The sequence below is a fragment of the Bos indicus x Bos taurus genome, chromosome 8, assembly GCF_003369695.1.
Source record: "Bos indicus x Bos taurus breed Angus x Brahman F1 hybrid chromosome 8, Bos_hybrid_MaternalHap_v2.0, whole genome shotgun sequence".
NCBI classification, from domain to species: Eukaryota; Metazoa; Chordata; class Mammalia; order Artiodactyla; family Bovidae; genus Bos; species Bos indicus x Bos taurus.
In genome coordinates this window covers 69594791-69610781 of record NC_040083.1, presented here as the reverse complement: position 1 = coordinate 69610781, position 15991 = coordinate 69594791, and the positions used below count along the sequence as shown (strand labels likewise).

The 15991-nt window shown below is 53.9% G+C and overlaps 1 protein-coding gene across 10 annotated transcripts in view; it reads right to left on the bottom strand.

Annotated features, from left to right (window-relative positions):
• Nucleotides 1–2964: 2964 nt before the first annotated feature.
• The window catches only part of SORBS3 (sorbin and SH3 domain containing 3), a 30015-nt gene continuing 16988 nt past the window's right edge, over nucleotides 2965–15991 (bottom strand). For 6 of the 10 annotated variants that reach the window (XM_027549870.1, XM_027549864.1, XM_027549865.1 and 3 more), the window contains 11 exons: nucleotides 15105–15191; nucleotides 14601–14647; nucleotides 14023–14156; nucleotides 13750–13802; nucleotides 13582–13628; nucleotides 13305–13419; nucleotides 10093–10218; nucleotides 8315–8623; nucleotides 7444–7547; nucleotides 6752–6858; nucleotides 2965–3803 (listed from right to left, as the gene is read on the bottom strand). In XM_027549870.1, the coding sequence (XP_027405671.1) occupies nucleotides 3742–3803; nucleotides 6752–6858; nucleotides 7444–7547; nucleotides 8315–8623; nucleotides 10093–10218; nucleotides 13305–13419; nucleotides 13582–13628; nucleotides 13750–13802; nucleotides 14023–14156; nucleotides 14601–14647; nucleotides 15105–15191 (1191 nt within the window). In that variant the 3' untranslated portion in view covers nucleotides 2965–3741. Of the gene's footprint in view, nucleotides 3804–6751; nucleotides 6859–7443; nucleotides 7548–8314; nucleotides 8624–10092; nucleotides 10219–13304; nucleotides 13420–13581; nucleotides 13629–13749; nucleotides 13803–14022; nucleotides 14157–14279; nucleotides 14535–14600; nucleotides 14648–15104; nucleotides 15192–15991 lie in introns of those variants that run through there. The other 4 variants (XM_027549866.1, XM_027549872.1, XM_027549873.1 and 1 more) reach the window with 3 other exon arrangements.

Sequence of the window (15991 nt, the reverse complement as noted above, 5' to 3'; positions counted from 1 at the left end):
GGCGACGTTCCAGGCCCAGTAGGAGATGAAGAGGGACTCCAGCTGGAGATGATCGACCCCCCTCCGGGATTACACACATCCCTCGATCTTGTGCGCTGATGCCCGTTCCATTCCTGACTGCCTCCCTCTCAGCCTCTGGGTCGCCCCTGCCCGGGGCCTGCCACTCCCAATAACCACTACTGGCCCACGCTCCCCTGTACCCCCAGCCCTCTGCCAGCCACCTGGGTCCCTGGCTCTAGGGATCAGGAGAGGACAGTCAAGGAGGACACCCCAGGTGTCATCAGCTCAGAACCATCCAGCAAATGGTCCCCTGTGGAGCCAAACCAGGCAAACCTCACCCTGGGAAACCTCAGGACCCACCAGAGCCAGCTCTCCTATCTCCCGCAGGTCTCCACTTTAATCTGGGGGCTCAGCAGTAAGGAATCTTCCAGCAATGCAGGAGACCCCGGTTCAATCCCTGGGTCTGGAAGATCCCCTGGAAAAGGGAAAGAATACTGAAAGAATACTTCAGTATTCTTGCCTGGAGAATCCCATGGACAGAGGGCCCTGGGGGGCTACCGTCCATGGGGTTGCAAAGAGTCGGACACGACTGAGACTAACACTGTCAGGCCGCCCTGTTTGCAACACAGCACACCTGTAGGCACAGCTGTAACTTGCCTGTGTCAGGTGTGAGTCATTCCCTCTGAGTTCCCTCTGCAAGGTGTCCCCTCACTTCCCCTCCCACCTGCCTATGCCCGCCCTGGACCAGCCTGCCTCTAGCGCAGCTACCTGCCCATCCCGGCCTCCCACAGCTCTGGGTGTGTGTTAGCCGCTCTCACACTAACAAATCCCAGTCTTCCCCATCTTTGCCTGATGCATCTGTCCTGCCTCCCAACTAGGCTGGAAGCCCCTGAGGGAGCTGGAAGCTGTGGGTAGGACAGGTGCTGCCTGGGGCGGGGCTCACCCGCAGACCTAACCGCAAATGCCAGATCTGCTCTACCTAGCTCTGTGACCTCGAGCAAGTTCCTCGGCCCCTCCCAGCCTCAGTTTCCTCTGCATCAGCTGGGATGGTACACAGACTACCCTCCTGTTGTACACACTCCCCTCCTCATAAAGTTGCCCGTTCCTTGGAGGGCTGGGTGGATTTTGTTTGCCTTGTTGCTCCATTCCTGGGTCTAGCACCGTGCCTGGCCCCCTCAGCAGCTGCTCCAAGAAATTTTATAAAAGGGATATTATTTGAATGATCTTATGGATTAATTTCCCTCTCCTTCCCACCCACTCCCATCCTGCCAGTTTGTAACAGGGACTTGGTTTTGTACATCTTTCGGCTCAGATTTTGCCTTGGATAGACTCTAGAGAGATCTGCAGGTTCATCAGCAGGATTTCTGCTCTGTGATTTACAATCATGAAACTCACAACAAAGAGAAAGTCAGCCGACCCTGGGGCACGTCCCTATGGAACAGAAGGTGGACTGTTCTGCCCTTAGCCACTCTGGTCCTCTGGGCAAGTCACTCACCTCACTGGGATAAGTACCCTAGTGACTTAAGGTCCTTCCTGGCTCTGACTCTCCCCCCAGCCAGGTCACCCCTCCTGCCTTGTGCCAAGTCAAGGCAGAGAAAGAATCATGTACAGGCAGGGCGTAGGGTTAATTTGCTGCAGAGGCTCCAGGGCCCCACCAAGGAGAGGGTGTGGATTTGGTATCTGCCTTAAGGAAAGGAAGTCTCGGCCCTGAGATCTTTTTCTTTCTGAGGGCATCAGGCAACTCAAAGGAGATGGGATGGGTGATCAAGAACAGGCTAACAGGTTCATGGAGAAGGGTCACTTCCACGGCATGGGCTGGGTCTGCCACCCTATCAGCAGACCATGGCGAGGACTGGGGTGGACGGAGGACTGAAAGCATGTCTCATTCTTCAGGCTGCTGTTTAACCAACACTGGAGCCCAGGCCACACCCAGGCTCAAGGAACCTGCCAGGGACTGGCCACAGCCCCATCATTCACAGACCTCTCCCACCTGTCTTGACAGAATTAGGAACCATCACCTCTTCCCACCCACCTTGGGTGGGGGTGCCCTAAGTGACAGGCCCAGATGACATGATTGCCAGGAAGAATGTGAGAGAGGCCCAGCCCAGGCCCGCCTCAGGGACCTCATGCATGACCTTCCTTCTCCAGGGCCTCTGGACAAGAACTGCCCGGGCATTTGGTAGGCTGTACAGAGAGGCAGCAACAATCATCAGACCTGACTTCAGCATTTTAATATGATGTGACCCAGACAACTTAATTTCTCTGCCTCAGTCTCTCCTGCTGTAAAACAGACCTATAACTTGCCAGTTGGGATGCTTACATCAAACATGTAGGTAGCACCTTACACTTGGCTCATCTCTCAGCAGTGGCCAAGGAATGGAGCTTTCCTTCCTAATGAGAGCAGCCAGGCCCAGACTGTGCCCCCTCAGGCACCGCCAGGCCCCAGGACTTTGTCCTCGGGCCAGAAGATTGGCCTTGGCTAGCTGTGCTCCACCACTCCCAGCTTCCTGCCATCGATTGCTCAAAAACCCAAGCCCAAAAAAGAAAGTAAACAAACACACGAGAGCCCAGAGAAAGAAAACATGAGGAGCAGAGCAAACAGAAATGTCTAGTTCAGCAACCCCATGGCAGCTCCAGGATCAAACTGCTGCAAATGAGGCCACCTTCCGCTCCCATCTCTGGTTTCTCCCCACAATCAGGTATTGCCCTGCTCCCTGTGATGTTAGTTCTCTCAGCACAGCTTGCCAGATCCTCCAGGCTGCCCAATCCTTCCTGAGACCTGAGATCTTTAGAGATAATGATGGTGCTTTTCCAGCCTTCCCTTTCACACACACACACACACACACACACACTCATTCACATCCCACTTGATTCCCAGATCAGCCTACGGCAGAAAGAATTCCCATAATCCTAAGAGGGAGGAGCCCTCACCATAACCCAAAGAAAAAGGACAGGAAGGCAAGGTCCCTGGTACCCAGATTTATTTTACATTCTCTGCTTCCAGGGGGGACTTGAGGGCTGCTGGGCTGGCAGGAGGACAGCACATACCCGTTTCCCTGGAATACATCTGGGACAGGCCAGTCCTTGGAAGCCCCGCTCTTCCTGGGCACCAAGGCAGCCAGAATGATGAGCACGGCCCAGGCACAGGGTTTGGCAGCCTTTGGGAAGAGGGAGCCTTCAGGCAAGACCTCTTGCCAGGCAGCAAATACTAAGGAAGAGTCGTGTCCATCCCCCACCACACTCCCAGGCCCAGCTGGAGGCAGGGAGGCAGAGAGGATGGCAAGCAAGCTGCAGTGACAAGGGAGAAAGCCCTCCAGGCACAGGCGGCCTTTGGTCTCTATTAGGTTAGGAAGCTGGTTCTTGTTAGAGGAACCCCATGGGGGTAAAGCTGGGAGCCGGTCCCTGTTAAAAGGAAACGCCATAGTGGGGTGGGGGACTCAGGGGTCTGGTCTCAATAAGGCCTGAAACAGTCTCCACTTCAAAGCAGACCTCTATATTTGGGGAGTGGGGAAGGGGAGGAAATAAAAGGGCTGTTAGAGGAATGCTTGTGAGTCGTGGGTGGGAATCAGTCCAGGGGGCTTCAAGGGAGGTTCTGTAGGAAAGACTGCTGGGCTTGTCTGCAGATGCCAGCAGCTCAGGTCCTGGGGGAGGGGTATGTGTAGGGGGGGTCCTCTCTCCCTCCCATAAGTGCTCTGTTCCCCACCCCATCCTGGGTGGGCTCTGAGTTGCCACGGAGACCACTCACACCGGGGCTACATAATTTCCAGGGAATGTCCCAAATTTCTGGGTCCTCCTGGAGACACCTGAAAGAGGAAAGACAGAAAGAACATTCCCCACTTTTAAAAACAGGAATGGGGTGAGCTAGTGGTGGTGGTGGGGAAGTGAGAGCCCTGCCCTCTGCTGGCAGTACCCAGAACTGCAGGTGGAATCCAGGTCCCAGGGAAGGAGGAGTCTACTTTTCCTCACTCTTGGCCCCTAGAAGCAGAAGCCTCCAAGATGGGCCCAGCCACGCATCATGATGTTGATAATGATGGGCGAATCTGAGCACTCAACCAACTGTGCATAACTTTGCACACAGCCCTGAATAACCCCTCAGGAAAGCAAGGAAGCAGGAGAATGAATCACAGAACTTAAGTAGGGAGGAATCTCACTGGTCTAGTATGACACCCTAATTTTAGAGATGGGGCAGGTAAGGTATATGACAAGGCCATGTCAATTCCCCCAAAGCATTCAGCTGCTCAGAGGTAGAAGCGGGACCAAAATCCAGGCTTCTGTCTACTACAACCCCCCAAAATTTGTGTCCTGGGGTAGAGGAAGAGAAATGCTAGGAGCTACAGGAAAATAAAATTAAATTAAAGTTCTGACCGTCCCTTCCCCTCAGGCAGCCACCCACTTCTGTGAGCAGCTGAGGGCCCTCTTGCCCCTAGGCCTTACTGATACTCTTCCCCTCCCTAGAGGGCCTCCCTTCTCCTCTCTGCCTCCCCAAATCCTTCCACCGCCTCCCTCAGTTCCTCCAGGAAGCCTTCCCTGATCTGCACTGTCCAAAATGATACTCACATGTGGCTGATGAGCACTTGAAATGTGCCAGTGTAACTGAGAAGACAACTGTTCTCAACCTTCCCTCTAAAAAAGCCCTTGGGGCTTATTCCACAAAAGTGGTACTTTTTCCTCTTATCTTTAATAGGAGTTGTAAAAAAAGAAAAAAATGCAGAAGTGTACAGACTAAAATTAGAATGTGTCCCCAAGACTTCATTTAGGTGAACTTGATCAGGTGGTGCTAATAGTAAAGAACCCGACTGCCAATGTAGGAGACGTAAGAGATGAGGGTTCAATCCTTGGGTCGGGAAGACCCCCTGGAGGAGGGCATGGCAACAAACTCCAGTATTCTTGCCTGGAGAAGCCCATGGAGAGAGGACCCTGGTGGGTATAGTCCATAAGGTTGCAAAGAGTTGGACACAGCTGAGCGACTTTGCACTCGCGCACAAAGTGCTGCCATTTTGCCATATATGTACAGCATGGTGGGCTACAAAGCCTTTGTCACAAACCTATAGTACCTATTTCAGCTGCCCCCAGTCCAGTGGTTAAGACTCCGTGCTTCCAATGCAGAGGATGCATGTTCTATTCCTGGTCAGGGAACTAAGATACCACAAGCCGTGTGGTGTAGCCAAAAAATTGACAACTGGGCTTCCCTGCTGGCTCAGATGGTGAAGAATCTGCCTGCAATGCAGGAGACCCAGGTTGGATCCCTGGGTTGGGAAGATCCCCTGGAGGAGGGAATGGTTACCCACTCTAGCATTCTTACCTGGGAAATCCCATGGACAGAGGAACCTGGCAAGCTACAGTCCATGGGGTTGCAAAGAGTCGGACACAACTGAGCAACTAACACCTTAGACCTAAATTACTCCTTCCATGAATTTGGTTTCCTTGGGGGAGGTGGATGGATTTTATGATGAATAAGAAATACTAATTTTTTAAAGTAAATTGACTTTGAAGATACAAAAAGTTAACTGCATGGAATAAAACTTGTAAATGAAAAAAAAAGAATGTGCCCTCAAGCCCACCCATCCAAGGAAAGGACTGCTAACAAGCTCTGTGTGTGTGTGTGTGTTTGGGGTGTGTGTGGTGTGTGTGTGTGTGTGTGTGTTAAGTCCCTTCAGTTGTGTCTGACTCTTTGCGACCCTATGGACTATAGCCCGCCAGGTTCTTCTGTCCATGGGATTCTCCAGGCATAAATACCAGAGCGAGTTGCCAAGCCCTCCTCCAGGGGATCTTCCCAACCCAGGGATCAAACCCGCATCTCTTACATCTACATTGGCAGGCGCATTCTTTACCACTAGCACCACCTGCAAAGCCCCATTTTAATAAGCTGGTGCTTCATAGTTACTGGTGTGTCAGAAGGGTGGTCAGCACTGAGGTGCTGGATTCAGATGAGAGAGGAAGGCTGTCACTCCTGTGGCCACTCCTCCCAAGGTACCCCCGCAACCCTTCAGGCCCTGGAGCCTGTTGAGCTAGAGCTTCTGGATGCTCACTGCTCTCTAGGGATGACCCCATCCCCTGAAGCTGCAGCCTGGACCTGACCCGCTCACTCTGGGAAAAAAGCATGCTGAGTGGTCACCGTGAACCAGGCCAAGGCCAACCTGAGACTTCCTGCTTTAGTCCTTGCCTGAGCTGCCCTTGAGTCAGCCTTGAGGGCTCAGATCTTTTTCCTCTCTCTTCTCTTGGGGGTGAGAGAGCTAGCTTCTAGCTCTGGGTGGTGGGGGTGGGGACACACAGGTGTGAGACTTGGTCCTCTCCACCAAGGGCTCAGCGTCTCAGGAGACAAGTCCCCCCACAACCCTCCCACCCAAGGACTGCTCCCCAGACACAGGTGTATGATGGAAGGAACAGAGGCCTGGGGGTCAGGAATCCCTGAGTCCCACTGGCTTCAACAATGACCCTGAGCAAGTCTGGTTTCCTCCCAGGCCTCACCCTTCTTCAGGGAATGAGAACAACAGAGTGCTGGCTTTGGGAAAGCAGCCAGTGCTGGGCTGGAAGGGTGGGAGGTGGTCAGCTCATGAATCTTTGCTGAACCAGTCCTGGCAGGCAGGAGCAGCCACTCAAATCCCCACAGGATCCTGAGATAACCTTTCTGGCCTCTCCCCCAGGCCCTCCCCCCAGGACTCTGAGATACCCTTTCTGGCCTGTCCCCCAGCTCAGTCCCCTAGAACTCTGAGATGCACCTGCCCCCAGCCTGCCCGCCAGGCCCACCTACCCACAAACCAGCCGTCGTCACACTGCTGCATAACGTCCACACGGTCCCCCTCCCGCAGTTCCAGCTCATCCTCATTCTGGGGCCTGTACTGGTACATCGCCCGGTACCTACAGGAAACATTGCCATAGCAACCACCAGGACCCTAACCCCTCCCCAGACCAGGCCTGGCTAGTCCCGAACCAAGGTGGACACATTCTTGGAATTTCCCAGGTCCCTCCATGCTCCCATTAGTCTCTGGCCCAGCTCTGGGCATGGCGATTCTTTCCAGCTTCAGTGCCTCCATCCGAGGCCTGCTCCTTGCTCTCCAAACCCTAATCACCCACACTCCACCTCCCCTGAGCTCTCAATGCCTTCAAATCTGTGTTCCACTTTGCGCACACACCCACACTGACCTCAGCCCTGGAAACCCAGTGAGAGATGGAGGGGAGAGGTGCCCAGTGTGGGAGGCTTGCTCTCAGGCCCAGAGCTGGGAGGGACAGGTCAGGAACACTGCAGGCAAGTGTCCTCCCACTCCCGCACCCCCTGCCCCGCACACACCCCACTAAAATCACCCGTAAGCACTATAAGGACAAGCACTCCTTAGGAGAAATTTCCCAACTCCATCCTGGGTAGGGAGGAGTAAATTAGTATGTGCTCAACACTGCCTGTGGAGTAGCCCCCAACCCCGACCAAGCGTCCCAGATGGTACTCACGGGGTCCAGTGTATCTCGCTGGTGGTAGAGGATGAGGTCCCCAGGTCCGGGGGATGGCTGGAGCCTCCAGGATGGGACAGAGCTGACCTGGGGGTGCTGAGACTCTGGGTCCATAGGAGGGCAGGTGGGCACATGCAAACATGAGGAAGGAGGCATGAACCGGCCTGCCCCTTTCCCCAGGAACAGCATCCCACGCTGCCTCATCTCATCTTGCAGTCCCCATAGTACAGGGAGACCTGTCTGACTGTAACCTCACAGGTACTGGGAAGTTGGGCCCAGGTAGGGGAGGTGGCTGATCTGTACGTGTGCACAGAGCTGGGAGCAGGAGGAGTCCTGTGCATGGGCTCTATCTGCCCATAACAGTTTGCTGAGTGAGGGATGAACATAGGAGCACATGCCCTTGTCTGTGGTCAATGTCAGCATGACGACCAATGGCCATCATTGCCCATCAGCTACTTCCTACTAACCACCCTCTGCAGTGGGACTCGCTGTCCCCATTCTACAAGTGAGGAAACCCAAACCCAGAGAAGGTAAGTCATCTGCCCAAGGTCACACAGCAGGTGAATGGCAGACACCCCGGCTCCCAGCACACCCTGTCCCAAGACGCTGATACAGGTAAATCCCAAGAGTGGACTCTGGAAGGTCAGGAGGCCTGTGCTGGTTTGGGGGTCCCATCTAGAGACCCCTGCCTCCCTGGGCTGCAGCTCCAGGGTCTGGGGTCCTCAAGGACTGCAACACAAGGTTCTCTTCAGTCACCCCACTAGACTATCCTGAGCAGTTGGGGGAATTCCACAACACAGAGCCTCCCAGGAACGGGGAATACAGCACAGGGAGCAGGGCTCACTCTCGGGTCTGAGGCAGGTCACCTTACCTGGGTCTGGGGTCTGGACTCCTGGGGAGGGAGGGAGAAGCCGGTGCGGCGGGGGGAGGTCTGGACCCCCCAGTCAGTGGGGTCAGCTGGGCTGCGTGGCGTTAAAGGAGAGCTGGGGCGACAGACCAGGCGGGCGGTGGGCAGGCGGGGAGATGCAGGGAGCTGGGGGCCGTCATCACAGAGCCGGACCCGGGGCTCCCGGGTCACCTGCACGTAGCTGGCGGGGAAGATGCCCTGGCGCCCGGTGCCCGAGATGCGGCCCTCGTACCAGTGCTCATTCACCTTGCGGATCAGGCAGATGCGCTCCCCCTGGTCACAGAGAGGGAGGGAGGTAGTATCTGCAGGCCCTTGGCTGCCAGGCACAGGAGGGTGCAGAGTCATTGTAACCTAACACCTTGCATGGAGGGATCAGGCTTGGAGGGCACCAGCTGGTTATATACAGGTCACACAGCTCCATGGCAGGTTGGTAAGGAGTACCGCGCAGGTGTTAGCACCACTGCCATGACTGGGTCCTTTCCTGCCTCCACCTTGGAGGTCATCACCGCATCCAAAAACAAACTCCCTGAGGACAGCTGGTGTGTCCCCAAGCCCACATACTGACTACTGTTAGTGGGGCTGTCCTAGGAAGGACGGTCTCCAGCCCCCCTCCTGCTCCCACCTCTCTCCATCCAGCCATCCCCTTCCTCCTCTCTCGCTAGGCCAGCTCTTCCAGGGCAACATTCACTAGGTGCATTCACGCCCTTTGCCCTCAAAATAAACCAAGAGGGACCAGTTCCCTTGCTTTCTGGGGCATTACTCCATTTTCTTTTTTTTCTTTGTTTTTGAATTTTTTGGCTGCACTGCATTGCACGTGGGAACTTAATTCCCTGACCAGGGATAGAACCTGTGTCGCCTGCATTAGAAGTGCAGAGCCTTAACCACTGGACTGTCAGGGAAGTCTCAACATTTTTCAAGCTTTCTGAACCATTATCTATAGTAAAAAGAATATGTTGTAATATCAATCCAGTACACCCACCCACACACACACACACACACCTGTCTAAGAGTTGGATGAAATACCCTTTCTACATGCAAGGTATTCTAAGACTTCCATTCTATTATTTTTAAAATGCTGATGTGATCCTCACAGCCTACCAACCTGCAACTTGAGAAAAAGCACAACTACTCTAGAAGTTTTGAACATTTTAAAAATGGGCAAGGGACTTCCCTGGTGTTTCAGTGGCTAAGACTCTGCACTCCCAATGCAGGGGGCCCAGGTTCGGTCCCTGGTCAGGGAACTAGATCCCACATGCTGCAACTAAGACCCAGGACAACCAAATAAATTAAAATAAATAAACAAATAAAAATGGACAGGAGACTTCCCTGATGGTCCAATGGTTAAGAGTCCGCCTACCAATGCAGGGGACTCGGTTTAATCCCTGGTCAGGGAACTAAAATTGTACATGCTGTGGGGCAACCAAGCCCCCATGCCACAACTAGAGAGCCTGAGCACCACAACGACTGAGCCCACATGCTCTAGAACCCACGTGCTGTAACAGAAGCCTGCGTGCCACAACAAAGAGCCTATGCAGCAAAAAAAAATAATAAAAGTAAATAAATTAAAATGGGCACAATTAAGGGAAATATATCCAAAGAGATTGAGAATAAAAATCTGAAACACTAGTGAAAATAGGTATATCTGATTTTTTTTTTAAAGAATATTTTTACTGCACACATTTACCTATGTCTTCAGCTGCCCTTACCCTGCCCCACCCCCCTTTCCCCCTGGCCAAGCGTACTTTTCTGAAGGAAAGCTCCACCTCCAGATCCCCCTTGAAGTTGTACTGGGCCACGGCTTCTCCATACTCCAGCACCTGGTAGGTCGGAGGCTTGATGGGCTTGGGAATCTCATCTGCTGGCAGCACCTGGAGGAAGAGAGGACGTGATTCAGCTTGGGTATCAACTGGGCACAGACCTGGGCTCCTGGGGAAGCAATATGAGCAAGGTCTGTCCCCAGACCACACTGGAGACAGATACCAAACACAAGCCTGGGGGGAGCCAGCAGTGAGCACAGGGCACAGGGGTAGTCAGTCCCAGAATGCTTCTGGAGGAAGAATTTTCACCAGAAGTTATGTGGAGTGGGCATTATCAGAGTGGACAATGGCGGTGCAAACAGGAGAGTTTACATTGGGGCACAGAAGGATATGAGAGGTACCAAGGAGCAGGGAACTCCTGGTAGCCTGTTCTAAAAGTGAGGATCTACCATTTCACCACTGCTTAGAACCAAGTGTCCCTCCTCCCCCTCCACTTTTACCCCATCATGTGCCCAGGGTCCCCATGCTCTTGTCACTTCATCCTACTCAGAAAAATCAAGATGCTAATAAACTAGTTCATACTAAGATATAAAACTTCCTTGGTGGCTCAGACGATTGCCTGGTGGGGCAACAGTGCATGGAGTCGCAAAGAGTTGGACACGACTGAGTAACACTTCCGGCATTTCAAGATGTAAATGACTGATGATATGCAATACTGTATATACTTGTGGAACTTCAGGATCAGGGACATTGTTTTAAGGATAGAGGAGGTCTATTGATGCCTAGGAGATAAAGAGCCTGAAATAGACGACTCAATCGATGGGTCAAAGAGGAAGCCACAAAGAAATGACAATAGTCTGAGCTGAATGAAAAAAAACAAAAACAGAATATCAACATCTGTGGGTTGTAGGTAAAAGCTATACTTAGAGAGGAATTTATAGCATTAAATGTTTACACTTAGGAGAAAAAGGTTTCAGATCAATAATCTGAACTACCACTCAAAGAAACTAGAAAAAGAACTTAACACAAGCTGAATAAAGGAAATAATGAAGAGGCAGAAATCAATGAAATTGAAAACAAAAGTAGAGAAAAATCAATGAAATTGAAAGTTGTTTCTTTGAAAAGATCCATAAAATTAACCAATTTCTAGCCAGAATAAGAAAAGACAGAGATTATCAATGTCAGGAATGAAGGAAAGGACATTACTTTGGATCACAATAAACTGTGGAAAATTCTGAAAGAGATGGGAATACCAGACCACCTGACCTGCCTCTTGAGAAACCTGTATGCAGGTCAGGAAGCAACAGTTAGAACTGGACATGGAACAACAGACTGGTTCCAAATAGGAAAAGGAGTATGTCAAGGCTGTATATTGTCACCCTGCTTATTTAACTTCTATGCAGAGTACATCATGAGAAATGCTGGGCTGGAGGAAGCACAAGCTGGAATCAAGATTGCCAGGAGAAATATCAGTAACCTCAGATATGCAGATGACACCACCCTTATGGCAGAAAGTGAAGAAGAACTAAAGAGCCTCTTGATGAAAGTGAAAGAGGAGAGTGAAAAAGTTGGCTTAAAGCTCAACATTCAGAAAACGAAGATCATGGTATCCGATCCCATCACTTCATGGCACATAGATGGGGAAACAGTGGAAACAGTGGAAACAGTGGCTGACTTGGGGGCTCCAAAATCACTGCAGATGGTGACTGCAACCATGAAATTAAAAGACGCTTACTCCTTGGAAGGAAAGTTAGGACCAACCTAGATAGCATATTAAAAAGCAGAGATATTACTTTGCCGACAAAGGTTTGTCTAGTCAAGGCTATGGTTTTTCCAGTGGTCATGTATGGATGTGAGAGCTGAACTATAAAGAAAGCTGAGTGCTGAAGAATTGATGCTTTTGAACTGTGGTGTTGGAGAAGACTCTTGAGAGTCCTGTGGACTGTGAGGAGATCCAACCATTCCATCCTAAAGGAGATCAGTCCCGTGTGTTCATTGGAAGGACTGATGTTGAAGCTGAAACTCCAATACCTTGGCCACCTGATGCAGAGAGCTGACTCATTGGAAAAGACCCTGATTCTGGGAAACATTGAGGGCAGGAGGAGAAGGGGACGACAGAGGATGAGATGGTTGGATGGCATCATTGACTCAATGGACAAGGGTCTGGGTGGACTCCAGGAGTTGGTGATGGACAGGGAGGCCTGGAGTGCTGCGGTTCATGGGGTCGCAAAGAGTCAGACACAACTGAGCCTCTGAACTGAACTGACATTAAGAGGATAATAACAAACATAGGTTCAATCCCTAGTCTGGGAAGACACCACATGCCTCGGGGCAACTAAGCTCGTGCACCTCAACTACTGAAGCCTGAGCACTCTAGACTCCGTGCTCTGCAACAAGAGAAGCCATCACAAGGAGAAGCCCATGGACCACAACTAGAAAGTGTAGTCACACTTGCTGCAACTAGAGAAAGCCCAGTCGCAGCAATGAAGACCCAGTGCAGTCAAAAATAAATATTTAAGAGGATAATAATGAAATATTATGAACAACTTTATGCTGATATATCAGATAATCTGAAATTCCTTAAAAGATGCAAATACTCAATAACTCATAGCCCCATATCTATCAAACCCAGAACCTTGTCTCTGGATTCGGATTCTAGATTTTCTACTTAACAACTTGGCTCTGAACCTTAGTGCATCTGTAAAATGGGGGTGATCTACTACTTTGCCAGGTTGATCGGGGGATTGAGGGAGGTGATACACAGGAAGGAGAGGACACAAGTATATGTGACTGGTGAACCATCTCAGACTTCATATTCTTGTCAGTTGCAATTAGATTTCTTCCCAAAAGACAGCTGGAGATGTAGGTTTTGAGAGGTGGATTCTGAGTGGTGAAAGTGGGGGATGCTGAGAGGACTGATGGCCTCCAGTACAGGAACTGGGATTTTTTGTTCTTCCCCCTGGTCTGGGCTCCACCTTTAGGCCTTCGTTAACAAACATTTCCTGGAGGGCATGAATGAGGCTGAGACTTGGCCCCTACCCCAGCTCACAGTTTTAGTCTTAGGAAACTTGCCAGGTGTGAGGGAGCAGCCAGTTCTGGAGAGGTTCCCTGGCTGGTTAAAGGGGGTCTGCATTCTCTAAGTCTCTGCAAACCCTTCCACCCTCCTGGCAGGGCCCCTTGCTTGTCGCCCCACTCACCTCCACGTAATTAGCAGGGAAGATGCCCAGGCGGCCATGGTGCTCTCCCTCCAGCCAGTTCTTGTCCACCTCCTTGTGGATGTAGACAATGTCACCCTTCTTCAGAGTCAGTTCCCTGAAGGCCAGAGCAAGGACATTCAGCAATCTGAAGTCCTCAGGGTCCTCCAGACTCTGCCCAGTGTCCCCGAAATCCCTCCCCACCCTCTAGGGGGGCACACTGCAGTCCTGTCCTCCCAGGGACTGCCACAGGGAAGGCAAGAGGCAGAATGGTACTTACTTAGGGGACTGGGCCTGGAAGTCAAACTTGAGCCGGGCGGCCTTCCTCTGGGCAGGGGGAGAGGACAGAGCAGGTGACCTCAGTCATTCAGCCCGCAAGTAGGCAAGAGCACTCACAGGGACCCAGCCCAGGCCCTCCTTGCACCCTGATGGTCCCACCCGCCCTTACCTTCTTCTCTTCCTTCCTGGCAGGACTGCCCCCTGGATCAGAGGCACTAGGGTCTGTGGAGAAGCACTGCCTCAGCTTCGGAAGGCCATGTCTTGGGGGGCAGGGCTGGGATGGGGCTCTGTCCCCCCCTCCCTGCCCAGGACAGGAACCAGTGGGAACAGGGGGGTTCCGTGACCTTCCTGCCACCTCTGCAGGGGCACCACCTTATCTGGAGCAGTGGTGCTGGCAGAGGGGGCCGTCTGGGTGAGAACAAGAGCAGTATCTGGTTCTCACCTCGAGCTGAGGAAGGGTAGACAAAGTCCCTCCGACCTAGGAAGGGGCTTCCTCCATCCGCCATCCTGTGGGGGCTCAGGGAGGAACTCGGGTAAAGTGCATTCGGGGAGCTGGAGCTCCAGGCGGAGGCCGGGCTGCGCGGGGACGACGCAGGAGTGAGCCACCTGTCTGGAGCTTCACCCTCGACCCGGCTCCCCACTGCCCGCCCGAACGCCCCCCACCCTCACCACTCCCTCCCCCCATCTCCCCTACCCCACCCCTCCTTCTCTGGAGGCGTCTCCCAGGTCCCGGGCCCTCAGCAGGATGTCCTACTTCCCGAGTGGTCAAGGCCGGGAAAGGGTGCGGCCCGGGGGTGGGGGAGGCGGGAGTGAGCGCAGGATCCCTTCGCTGCTGCGACCCGAGTCCCCCCGGGCCGGGGAACCAGCTTCCCTCGGCGGACCAGGGACGGCCCCCCAACCCGGCCGACGAGCGGCGGATCGGGTCCCCGCCGGCCCCTCTCCGCGCTCCCGCCCCTCCTCCCGCTGTCGGCGTCCGGGGCTCGCCACCCCTCCCCGCGCCACGTCTCCACCGCCACTCACCGCGCTGGGGGCCGCGGCTCCCGGGACCGTCGGGGCGCCTGAGAGCTCTGTGCGGGAGACGGGCGCGGTCAAGGCCCGGGACGCCGCCTCCGGAAAAGTTTGCGGCCGGGAAGGGAGCGGGAGGGGGAGCGGGAGAGGAGGGGCGGGAGGGACGCGGGGCGGCGGGCCGGGAGCGGGAGGAGCGAGGAGCCGGGGGAGGGACGGCGGGTTTGGAAGGAGGAGGGAAGGCCGGGACATGGGGCCCCGGGGCTGAGGTCCCGGGGGCGAGGGACCCCGCCGGCTCCGGAGGGGAAGCTGACGTGGAGTCGGCCCAGGGAGGGCTCTTAGGGGTCGCTAGGAACAGTGATCGCCCCGCACTTAAGGGAGGAGACTTGGATGGAGTCGCCCAAGGTCGCGAGTGCAGCTGGAGGCGATGCCTCTCGTCAGCCTGCCCCTCCCACCAAAGCCATGCCTGCGCGGCTCGGGGTTCCTGCACCCACCAGGAGGGCCCCGGGGGGCCGGTACCTTGGGGGACGGCTGCCCAGTCTCTATTGCCCGCAGGTCCTTGTCCAGCTCGGCGCTCAGCTTGGCCAGCTCTCTCTCCAGCAGGACCTGGGGGCGGGTTGTGCGGAGAGACTTGGGCCAGGGGCAAGGTTGGGGGCGGGGAGTATACCGTGGAGGGCGCTGGCCTGGGCGAAAATCAGGTGTGAGAAGCCTAATGGCCAACACGTCAAAGCTCGAGGCGCTGGGGTAAAGGGCAGGCTCAGGGGGCGGGGCCAGGCCAGGCTGACTACCTCTGGGCCTGCCAGGAGGTGTGTCTTGGGGTATCAGGAGGGCCCTCCTTGCTGACCCAGCTCACCCATCCCTTACGACCAGGGTAACACTTCAGTATTTCCTGATGTGTTTCAGGACCAGGCTCCCTACTTCCTCTCCTGTCAAGTCTTTTATGGCCCTCTACAGCCTGGCTTCTCTCTATCCCTCCCTCCCACAGCCAGTCCAGCTGATGAGTGTTACACACACACACACACACACACACACACACACACACACACACACACACCCCCTTCCAGCCTCTGCCTGTGTCACCCCCATCCTGGGCACCCCCTCTCTTTGCCTGGCCTCCAAGCTCCATCTTCCAAGAATACTTCCTGACAATTCCAGTCCACCCTGATCAGTCTCTTCTCGGCCTGCTGTGATGAATACACAATTTTGAACACGTGTTTACTTAGCACCTACTGTATGCCAGAGGCTTCCCTGGTGAGTCAGACGGCAAAGAATCTGCCTGCACTGCAGGAGACCTGGGTTCGATCCCTAGGTTGGGAAGATTCCCTGGAGATGGGAATGGCTACCCAACTTCAGTATTCTTGCCTGGAGAATTTCATGGACGGAGAAGCCTGGTGGACGACAGTCCA